Source organism: Sus scrofa, chromosome 17, assembly GCF_000003025.6.
Source record: "Sus scrofa isolate TJ Tabasco breed Duroc chromosome 17, Sscrofa11.1, whole genome shotgun sequence".
In the NCBI taxonomy this organism is placed as follows: Eukaryota; Metazoa; Chordata; class Mammalia; order Artiodactyla; family Suidae; genus Sus; species Sus scrofa.
The window spans coordinates 8,905,043-8,917,289 of NC_010459.5; the positions used below are offsets into that span (position 1 = coordinate 8,905,043).

At 41.1% G+C, this 12,247-nt stretch overlaps 1 protein-coding gene across 1 annotated transcript in view; it reads right to left on the reverse strand.

Annotated features, from left to right (window-relative positions):
- The window catches only part of LOC100628139 (restin homolog), a 36,605-nt gene continuing 24,377 nt past the window's right edge, over positions 20-12,247 (reverse strand). The window contains exons 15-23 of the mRNA XM_021078201.1: positions 12,105-12,175; positions 11,668-11,761; positions 9,044-9,114; positions 8,607-8,700; positions 5,985-6,055; positions 5,548-5,641; positions 2,930-3,000; positions 2,493-2,586; positions 20-94 (exon numbers count right to left, since the gene is read on the reverse strand). Coding sequence (XP_020933860.1) covers positions 20-94; positions 2,493-2,586; positions 2,930-3,000; positions 5,548-5,641; positions 5,985-6,055; positions 8,607-8,700; positions 9,044-9,114; positions 11,668-11,761; positions 12,105-12,175 — 735 coding nt within the window. The remainder of the gene's footprint in view (positions 95-2,492; positions 2,587-2,929; positions 3,001-5,547; positions 5,642-5,984; positions 6,056-8,606; positions 8,701-9,043; positions 9,115-11,667; positions 11,762-12,104; positions 12,176-12,247) is intronic.

The window sequence follows — 12,247 nt, forward strand, 5'->3', positions numbered from 1 at the left end:
CTTTCCGCTGCTTTAATCTTTACTTTTTGCACTTGATGCTGCTCTTCTCAATACATTTCGCGGCCTCCATATATCGATCTTGTGCTTCTTGCAACTAAAATAAAGGAAACCACGGTTGTTACCTACTGAATAATCTAGTACAGATATACCAGAGACTATACAAACTTGAAAATATATATCTTTTTTAATTATCAACCTCTCCTGAAAACGTAATATATAATGCATTAAATTCATTTCATCAAATAAATATACAAAACGTTGGCAGATGGGGGAAAGAGAGAATTTCCTTACAGGAAACATTCATGGTAAGCACACACCCACACACACACAAAACACAAAACACATAAATACACACGTGTACACATACACAATGGTACACACATACATGTGCACACACATGTAATGTGCAGACATATGTACGGAGACAACACACGTGTGCACACATATAGGAATATGTAAATATATATATACCCATGAACATATATATACACACACACACACGCACATATACGTGTACACATACACACACATACGTCTGTGGTGGTGTGTATTTTTTGTTGTAGGCACACTTGTGATTGGTGGTCCAGAGGTCATTAGAGTATAGCTGCTGCCTATGCCACAGCCACAGCAGTGCAGGATCCAAGCCGTCTGCGACCGATACCCAGCTCACGCAACAACGCCGCATCCTTACCCACCGAGTGAGGCCAGGGATTGAATCTGCAACCTCATGGTTCCTGGTTGGGTTCGCTTCCAATGTGCCACAATGGAACTCCGCATGTACATTATTGTCTTCTAAGCGACACTCAACTACAACATTAAATATCCACACCGGCGAGTCACTGTGGCACTTCTAGTGATGATGAAGCTAACATTTTCCTAAGGTGAATATGAAATAACTTCCATATTTTCAAAAAGAGAGTTCTCTGTTCTCACTTAACTCCACTCTCTCTGTTACGTCTCTCGTCCGTCCGGACTCTCTCTCAATCTATACAATATATTTCAGCATTTAGATACACTAGATCAGTAATGTATCAATACTACTAGGATACTACTAGGGATAGAATCAAAAGCCTCTGCTTTATAGGTTTTCTTTATATATTCAAAGATTATATATATATTAATATATATGATATATTAAAATGTATTATGGACGAGCAAACTTTGTAAAAAAATCAAAATATATTACATACAAGACAAAGGTTGGTGTTCATAGTATGTTCCTAATAATGCTGAGTTGTATTTCTCTACAACTATGTGCTTACAAATACTCCTGTGCGAATGCCTCTTGTGGCTCAGTGGGTTCAGAACCGGGCATGGTATCCATGCGGATGCGGGTTGTTCTACCCCTGGCCCTGCTCGGTGGGTTAAGGAGCCCACGTGACCACAAGCCGTGCTCTAGATCACAGATGCAGGTCAGATCTGGCATTGCGGTGGCTCTGGCGTAAGCCTGCAGATGCAGCTCCGATTCGACCCCTAGCCTGCTAATGTCCCTATGCTGGAGGCACGGCCCTAAAAGGAAAAAAATAATAATAAAAGATTGGGGGGGTTTCTGTTTTGTTGTTTTTTTAAGTCCTACTGTGGTACGGACTTTGACCTTATAAAAGAATTCACTCAGGTATTCAACATGATCATCTACCACTCCCTGAATGCCGCAAATTATTACTAGAGCGCGAGAGAGATCGAGAGAGAAGTGTTCTTAACACAGCTGCTTTCCACCTGGAGAAAGAACTGGTAACCAGAAGTCTAAGGAGAATGTAAGGCTTCAAAGATATACTTAATGGAACATGAGATGGCGCTAAAAAGAAGATTAAGAGTTTTCATCTCAAATTCTAAGCTCCCAATTGGTGGGTACTGAGAAATATACTGTAGCCTTAGCCTTATTTATCACATAGTGCTGATCTATTCCCTTGGTATTTATGACACTCTTCCTCCAGAGAACTCAACTGAACTTACACAATGTGACCCGAAGAGGCCCTCCTCTAAGCCTACTTCGTTTCTAAATGACACTAACCCTGGATGTTCAGTCCTCAACTTTTCTATTCCTCGCTTTCTTTCTTTCCTTCTTGTCTCTCTCTTTATTATTTTTTTTTTTAAAGCCACTCCTGTGGCATACGGAAGTTCCCAGGCTAGGGGTTGAATCAGAGCTGCTGCTGAGACCTATACCAGAGCCTTGGCAACACTGGACCCTTAACCCACTGAGCGAGGCCCCATCCTCATGGATACTGGTAGGGTTCATAAGCCGCTGAGCCACAATGGGAGCGCTTCCACAATCTTTCTACTTAAAATCTTCCTACGACAATCATTCATTTTATGAATTCAGTTAATGTCTTCTATAAAGAGGAATTCTGCTATTCGTAGCAAAGAGTGCCACTATCGATGCCGTAACTGCTTTTCATCAGTGAGACTCTTCCTATTTTCTAAAATAGTCTCATATAATATTGGTAACACAATTAAAATTCCTTTTCGGTTATGACAGAAAAAACCCGACTTACCGAACTTGGACCCGGCGGGTTTCTCTGAAGCTCTTCAATTGTGCCCGCTTGCATTTTGTTTGTATCTTTTAACTCGGCATTTTCCTTTTCAAGCCTAGAATGTGTATTTCAAAATAATTATCCTCACACATAGATTGTTAAGACCACCACACCAATTGTACACAAACATCCACAGGTTCCATTACAGAAATTCTGAAATTTTTGAAAGGTAGATGTTTTGGCCATTTTGTTGTTTTTCTAGCAGGGTTTTGCGGATAATGAGAGAAATTTAGAAATAATGGGGAAAAGCCATTTCACAACACCCCAAAACTGAAATTTTTACCCGGCTCCCCAATGATGTCTTATTTGTCATCTTTCCTGGTATAATTCTTACACTGTACTGCCTAGGTGCTTCGTACTTAATCCCTACTTATTCTCTGTGCTGCTTTAAATCTTACTTTTGCACTTGATGCTGCATCTTCTCAATACATTTCGCGGCCTCCATATATCGATCTTGTGCTTCTTGCAACTAAAATAAAGGAAACCACGGTTGTTACCTACTGATAATCTAGTACAGATATACCTGCTCTCTTGTCGTGCTCATCTGCATATTGTTTATGGCTACTTTTCGTGCCACTAGCATAGACAGGAGTTGTTATAACGGAGACCTTAGAGCCCACAAACTTGAAATATTTCCTATCTGGTCCTTTGCAAGTTATCAACCTCTCCTCTCGCATTAAACGTAATATTATTAATGCATTAAATTCCATTTCATCAAATAAATATACACATTTATACGTTGGCAGATGGGGGAAAGAGAGAATTTCCTTACAGGAAACATTCATGTGTAAGCACACGAACACAACACACACAAACACACGCACACACACACATAAATACACACGTGTACACATACACACATGGGTACACACATACATGTGCACACACATGTACATGTGCAGACATATGTACGGAGACAACACACGTGTGCACACATATAGGAATATGTAAATATATATATACCCATGAACATATATATACACACACACACACGCACATATACGTGTACACATACACACACATACGTCTGTGTGTGTGTGTGTATTTTTTTGTTGTTTAGGGCCACACTTGTGGCATGTGGTGGTTCCCAGCCTAGGGGTCTCATTAGAGCTATAGCTGCTGCCTATGCCACAGCCACAGCAGTGCAGGATCCAAGCCAGGTCTGCGACCGATACCGCAGCTCACGGCAACAACGCCGCATCCTTAACCCACCGAGTGAGGCCAGGGATTGAATCTGCAACCTCATGGTTCCTGGTTGGGTTCGCTTCCAATGTGCCACAATGGGAACTCCGCATGTACATTATTGTCTTCTAAGCGACACTCAACTACAACATTAAATATCCACACCGGCGAGTCACTGTGGCACTTCTAGTGATGATGACAGCTAACACTTTTCCTAAGGTGAATTTGAAATAACTTCCATATTTTCAAACAGGAAGTTCCCTGTTCTCACTTAACTCCACTCTCTCTGTTACGTCTCTCGTCCGTCCGGACTCTCTCTCAATCTATACAATATATTTCAGCATTTAGATACACTAGATCAGTAATGTATCGATACTACTAGGATACTACTAGGGATAGAATCAAAAGCCTCTGCTTTATAGGTTTTCTTTATATATTCAAAGATTATATATATATATAATATATATATGATATATGAAAATGTATTATGGACGAGCAAACTTTGTAAAAAAATCAAAATATATTACATACAAGACAAAGGTTGGTGTTCAGAGTATGTTCCTAATAATGCTGAGTTGTATTTCTCTACAACTATGTGCTTACAAATACTCCTGTGCGAATGCCTCTTGTGGCTCAGTGGGTTCAGAACCGGGCATGGTATCCATGCGGATGCGGGTTGTTCTACCCCTGGCCCTGCTCGGTGGGTTAAGGAGCCCACGTGACCACAAGCCGTGCTCTAGATCACAGATGCAGGTCAGATCTGGCATTGCGGTGGCTCTGGCGTAAGCCTGCAGATGCAGCTCCGATTCGACCCCTAGCCTGGTAATGTCCCTATGCTGGAGGCACGGCCCTAAAAGGAAAAAAATAATAATAAAAGATTGGGGGGGTTTCTGTTTTGTTGTTTTTTTAAGTCCTACTGTGGTACGGACTTTGACCTTATAAAAGAATTCACTCAGGTATTCAAACATGATCATCTACCACTCCCTGAATGCCGCAAATTATTACTAGAGCGCGAGAGAGATCGAGAGAGAAGTGTTCTTAACACAGCTGCTTTCCACCTGGAGAAAGAACTGGTAACCAGAAGTCTAAGGAGAGTGTAAGGCTTCAAAGATATACTTAATGGAACATGAGATGGCGCTAAAAAGAAGATTAAGAGTTTTCATCTCAAATTCTAAGCTCCCAATTGGTGGGTACTGAGAAATATACTGTAGCCTTAGCCTTATTTATCACATAGTGCTGATCTATTCCCTTGGTATTTATGACACTCTTCCTCCAGAGAACTCAACTGAACTTACACAATGTGACCCGAAGAGGCCCTCCTCTAAGCCTACTTCGTTTCTAAATGACACTAACCCTGGATGTTCAGTCCCCAACTTTTCTATTCCTCGCTTTCTTTCTTTCCTTCTTGTCTCTCTCTTTATTATTTTTTTTTTTAAAGCCACTCCTGTGGCATACGGAAGTTCCCAGGCTAGGGGTTGAATCAGAGCTGCTGCTGAGACCTATACCAGAGCCTTGGCAACACTGGACCCTTAACCCACTGAGCGAGGCCCCATCCTCATGGATACTGGTAGGGTTCATAAGCCGCTGAGCCACAATGGGAGCGCTTCCACAATCTTTCTACTTAAAATCTTCCTACGACAATCATTCATTTTATGAATTCAGTTAATGTCTTCTATAAAGAGGAATTCTGCTATTCGTAGCAAAGAGTGCCACTATCGATGCCGTAACTGCTTTTCATCAGTGAGACTCTTCCTATTTTCTAAAATAGTCTCATATAATATTGGTAACACAATTAAAATTCCTTTTCGGTTATGACAGAAAAAACCCGACTTACCGAACTTGGACCCGGCGGGTTTCTCTGAAGCTCTTCAATTGTGCCCGCTTGCATTTTGTTTGTATCTTTTAACTCGGCATTTTCCTTTTCAAGCCTAGAATGTGTATTTCAAAATAATTATCCTCACACATAGATTGTTAAGACCACCACACCAATTGCACACAAACATCCACAGGTTCCATTGCAGAAATTCTGAAATTTTTGAAAGGTAGATGTTTTGGCCATTTTGTTGTTTTTCTAGCAGGGTTTTGCGGATAATGAGAGAAATTTAGAAATAATGGGGAAAAGCCATTTCACAACACCCCAAAACTGAAATTTTTACCCGGCTCCCCAATGATGTCTTATTTGTCATCTTTCCTGGTATAATTCTTACACTGTACTGCCTAGGTGCTTCGTACTTAATCCCTACTTATTCTCTGTGCTGCTTTAAATCTTACTTTTGCACTTGATGCTGCATCTTCTCAATACATTTCGCGGCCTCCATATATCGATCTTGTGCTTCTTGCAACTAAAATAAAGGAAACCACGGTTGTTACCTACTGATAATCTAGTACAGATATACCTGCTCTCTTGTCGTGCTCATCTGCATATTGTTTATGGCTACTTTTCGTGCCACTAGCATAGACAGGAGTTGTTATAACGGAGACCTTAGAGCCCACAAACTTGAAATATTTCCTATCTGGTCCTTTGCAAGTTATCAACCTCTCCTCTCGCATTAAACGTAATATTATTAATGCATTAAATTCCATTTCATCAAATAAATATACACATTTATACGTTGGCAGATGGGGGAAAGAGAGAATTTCCTTACAGGAAACATTCATGTGTAAGCACACACCCACCCACACACACACAAACACACGCACACACACACATAAATACACACGTGTACACATACACACATGGGTACACACATACATGTGCACACACATGTACATGTGCAGACATATGTACGGAGACAACACACGTGTGCACACATATAGGAATATGTAAATATATATATACCCATGAACATATATATACACACACACACACGCACATATACGTGTACACATACACACACATACGTCTGTGTGTGTGTGTGTATTTTTTTGTTGTTTAGGGCCACACTTGTGGCATGTGGTGGTTCCCAGCCTAGGGGTCTCATTAGAGCTATAGCTGCTGCCTATGCCACAGCCACAGCAGTGCAGGATCCAAGCCAGGTCTGCGACCGATACCGCAGCTCACGGCAACAACGCCGCATCCTTAACCCACCGAGTGAGGCCAGGGATTGAATCTGCAACCTCATGGTTCCTGGTTGGGTTCGCTTCCAATGTGCCACAATGGGAACTCCGCATGTACATTATTGTCTTCTAAGCGACACTCAACTACAACATTAAATATCCACACCGGCGAGTCACTGTGGCACTTCTAGTGATGATGACAGCTAACACTTTTCCTAAGGTGAATTTGAAATAACTTCCATATTTTCAAACAGGAAGTTCCCTGTTCTCACTTAACTCCACTCTCTCTGTTACGTCTCTCGTCCGTCCGGACTCTCTCTCAATCTATACAATATATTTCAGCATTTAGATACACTAGATCAGTAATGTATCGATACTACTAGGATACTACTAGGGATAGAATCAAAAGCCTCTGCTTTATAGGTTTTCTTTATATATTCAAAGATTATATATATATTAAATATATATGAGATATATGAAAATGTATCATGGACGAGCAAACTTTGTAAAAAAATCAAAATATATTACATACAAGACAAAGGTTGGTGTTCAGAGTATGTTCCTAATAATGCTGAGTTGTATTTCTCTACAACTATGTGCTTACAAATACTCCTGTGCGAATGCCTCTTGTGGCTCAGTGGGTTCAGAACCGGGCATGGTATCCATGCGGATGCGGGTTGTTCTACCCCTGGCCCTGCTCGGTGGGTTAAGGAGCCCACGTGACCACAAGCCGTGCTCTAGATCACAGATGCAGGTCAGATCTGGCATTGCGGTGGCTCTGGCGTAAGCCTGCAGATGCAGCTCCGATTCGACCCCTAGCCTGGTAATGTCCCTATGCTGGAGGCACGGCCCTAAAAGGAAAAAAATAATAATAAAAGATTGGGGGGGTTTCTGTTTTGTTGTTTTTTTAAGTCCTACTGTGGTACGGACTTTGACCTTATAAAAGAATTCACTCAGGTATTCAAACATGATCATCTACCACTCCCTGAATGCCGCAAATTATTACTAGAGCGCGAGAGAGATCGAGAGAGAAGTGTTCTTAACACAGCTGCTTTCCACCTGGAGAAAGAACTGGTAACCAGAAGTCTAAGGAGAATGTAAGGCTTCAAAGATATACTTAATGGAACATGAGATGGCGCTAAAAAGAAGATTAAGAGTTTTCATCTCAAATTCTAAGCTCCCAATTGGTGGGTACTGAGAAATATACTGTAGCCTTAGCCTTATTTATCACATAGTGCTGATCTATTCCCTTGGTATTTATGACACTCTTCCTCCAGAGAACTCAACTGAACTTACACAATGTGACCCGAAGAGGCCCTCCTCTAAGCCTACTTCGTTTCTAAATGACACTAACCCTGGATGTTCAGTCCTCAACTTTTCTATTCCTCGCTTTCTTTCTTTCCTTCTTGTCTCTCTCTTTATTTATTTATTTTTTTTAAAGCCACTCCTGTGGCATACGGAAGTTCCCAGGCTAGGGGTTGAATCAGAGCTGCTGCTGAGACCTATACCAGGCCTTGGCAACACTGGACCCTTAACCCACTGAGCGAGGCCCCATCCTCATGGATACTGGTAGGGTTCATAAGCCGCTGAGCCACAATGGGAGCGCTTCCACAATCTTTCTACTTAAAATCTTCCTACGACAATCATTCATTTTATGAATTCAGTTAATGTCTTCTATAAAGAGGAATTCTGCTATTCGTAGCAAAGAGTGCCACTATCGATGCCGTAACTGCTTTTCATCAGTGAGACTCTTCCTATTTTCTAAAATAGTCTCATATAATATTGGTAACACAATTAAAATTCCTTTTCGGTTATGACAGAAAAAACCCGACTTACCGAACTTGGACCCGGCGGGTTTCTCTGAAGCTCTTCAATTGTGCCCGCTTGCATTTTGTTTGTATCTTTTAACTCGGCATTTTCCTTTTCAAGCCTAGAATGTGTATTTCAAAATAATTATCCTCACACATAGATTGTTAAGACCACCACACCAATTGCACACAAACATCCACAGGTTCCATTACAGAAATTCTGAAATTTTTGAAAGGTAGATGTTTTGGCCATTTTGTTGTTTTTCTAGCAGGGTTTTGCGGATAATGAGAGAAATTTAGAAATAATGGGGAAAAGCCATTTCACAACACCCCAAAACTGAAATTTTTACCCGGCTCCCCAATGATGTCTTATTTGTCATCTTTCCTGGTATAATTCTTACACTGTACTGCCTAGGTGCTTCGTACTTAATCCCTACTTATTCTCTGTGCTGCTTTAAATCTTACTTTTGCACTTGATGCTGCATCTTCTCAATACATTTCGCGGCCTCCATATATCGATCTTGTGCTTCTTGCAACTAAAATAAAGGAAACCACGGTTGTTACCTACTGATAATCTAGTACAGATATACCTGCTCTCTTGTCGTGCTCATCTGCATATTGTTTATGGCTACTTTTCGTGCCACTAGCATAGACAGGAGTTGTTATAACGGAGACCTTAGAGCCCACAAACTTGAAATATTTCCTATCTGGTCCTTTGCAAGTTATCAACCTCTCCTCTCGCATTAAACGTAATATTATTAATGCATTAAATTCCATTTCATCAAATAAATATACACATTTATACGTTGGCAGATGGGGGAAAGAGAGAATTTCCTTACAGGAAACATTCATGTGTAAGCACACACCCACCCACACACACACACAGACACATAAATACACACGTGTACACATACACACATGGGTACACACATACATGTGCACACACATGTACATGTGCAGACATATGTACGGAGACAACACACGTGTGCACACATATAGGAATATGTAAATATATATATACCCATGAACATATATATACACACACACACACGCACATATACGTGTACACATACACACACATACGTCTGTGTGTGTGTGTGTATTTTTTTGTTGTTTAGGGCCACACTTGTGGCATGTGGTGGTTCCCAGCCTAGGGGTCTCATTAGAGCTATAGCTGCTGCCTATGCCACAGCCACAGCAGTGCAGGATCCAAGCCAGGTCTGCGACCGATACCGCAGCTCACGGCAACAACGCCGCATCCTTAACCCACCGAGTGAGGCCAGGGATTGAATCTGCAACCTCATGGTTCCTGGTTGGGTTCGCTTCCAATGTGCCACAATGGGAACTCCGCATGTACATTATTGTCTTCTAAGCGACACTCAACTACAACATTAAATATCCACACCGGCGAGTCACTGTGGCACTTCTAGTGATGATGACAGCTAACACTTTTCCTAAGGTGAATTTGAAATAACTTCCATATTTTCAAACAGGAAGTTCCCTGTTCTCACTTAACTCCACTCTCTCTGTTACGTCTCTCGTCCGTCCGGACTCTCTCTCAATCTATACAATATATTTCAGCATTTAGATACACTAGATCAGTAATGTATCGATACTACTAGGATACTACTAGGGATAGAATCAAAAGCCTCTGCTTTATAGGTTTTCTTTATATATTCAAAGATTATATATATATATAAATATAATATGATATATATAATATGATATATGAAAATGTATTATGGACGAGCAAACTTTGTAAAAAAATCAAAATATATTACATACAAGACAAAGGTTGGTGTTCAGAGTATGTTCCTAATAATGCTGAGTTGTATTTCTCTACAACTATGTGCTTACAAATACTCCTGTGCGAATGCCTCTTGTGGCTCAGTGGGTTCAGAACCGGGCATGGTATCCATGCGGATGCGGGTTGTTCTACCCCTGGCCCTGCTCGGTGGGTTAAGGAGCCCACGTGACCACAAGCCGTGCTCTAGATCACAGATGCAGGTCAGATCTGGCATTGCGGTGGCTCTGGCGTAAGCCTGCAGATGCAGCTCCGATTCGACCCCTAGCCTGGTAATGTCCCTATGCTGGAGGCACGGCCCTAAAAGGAAAAAAATAATAATAAAAGATTGGGGGGGTTTCTGTTTTGTTGTTTTTTTAAGTCCTACTGTGGTACGGACTTTGACCTTATAAAAGAATTCACTCAGGTATTCAAACATGATCATCTACCACTCCCTGAATGCCGCAAATTATTACTAGAGCGCGAGAGAGATCGAGAGAGAAGTGTTCTTAACACAGCTGCTTTCCACCTGGAGAAAGAACTGGTAACCAGAAGTCTAAGGAGAGTGTAAGGCTTCAAAGATATACTTAATGGAACATGAGATGGCGCTAAAAAGAAGATTAAGAGTTTTCATCTCAAATTCTAAGCTCCCAATTGGTGGGTACTGAGAAATATACTGTAGCCTTAGCCTTATTTATCACATAGTGCTGATCTATTCCCTTGGTATTTATGACACTCTTCCTCCAGAGAACTCAACTGAACTTACACAATGTGACCCGAAGAGGCCCTCCTCTAAGCCTACTTCGTTTCTAAATGACACTAACCCTGGATGTTCAGTCCTCAACTTTTCTATTCCTCGCTTTCTTTCTTTCCTTCTTGTCTCTCTCTTTATTTATTTATTTTTTTAAAGCCACTCCTGTGGCATACGGAAGTTCCCAGGCTAGGGGTTGAATCAGAGCTGCTGCTGAGACCTATACCAGAGCCTTGGCAACACTGGACCCTTAACCCACTGAGCGAGGCCCCATCCTCATGGATACTGGTAGGGTTCATAAGCCGCTGAGCCACAATGGGAGCGCTTCCACAATCTTTCTACTTAAAATCTTCCTACGACAATCATTCATTTTATGAATTCAGTTAATGTCTTCTATAAAGAGGAATTCTGCTATTCGTAGCAAAGAGTGCCACTATCGATGCCGTAACTGCTTTTCATCAGTGAGACTCTTCCTATTTTCTAAAATAGTCTCATATAATATTGGTAACACAATTAAAATTCCTTTTCGGTTATGACAGAAAAAACCCGACTTACCGAACTTGGACCCGGCGGGTTTCTCTGAAGCTCTTCAATTGTGCCCGCTTGCATTTTGTTTGTATCTTTTAACTCGGCATTTTCCTTTTCAAGCCTAGAATGTGTATTTCAAAATAATTATCCTCACACATAGATTGTTAAGACCACCACACCAATTGCACACAAACATCCACAGGTTCCATTACAGAAATTCTGAAATTTTTGAAAGGTAGATGTTTTGGCCATTTTGTTGTTTTTCTAGCAGGGTTTTGCGGATAATGAGAGAAATTTAGAAATAATGGGGAAAAGCCATTTCACAACACCCCAAAACTGAAATTTTTACCCGGCTCCCCAATGATGTCTTATTTGTCATCTTTCCTGGTATAATTCTTACACTGTACTGCCTAGGTGCTTCGTACTTAATCCCTACTTATTCTCTGTGCTGCTTTAAATCTTACTTTTGCACTTGATGCTGCATCTTCTCAATACATTTCGCGGCCTCCATATATCGATCTTGTGCTTCTTGCAACTAAAATAAAGGAAACCACGGTTGTTACCTACTGATAATCTAGTACAGATATACCTGCTCTCTTGTCGTGCT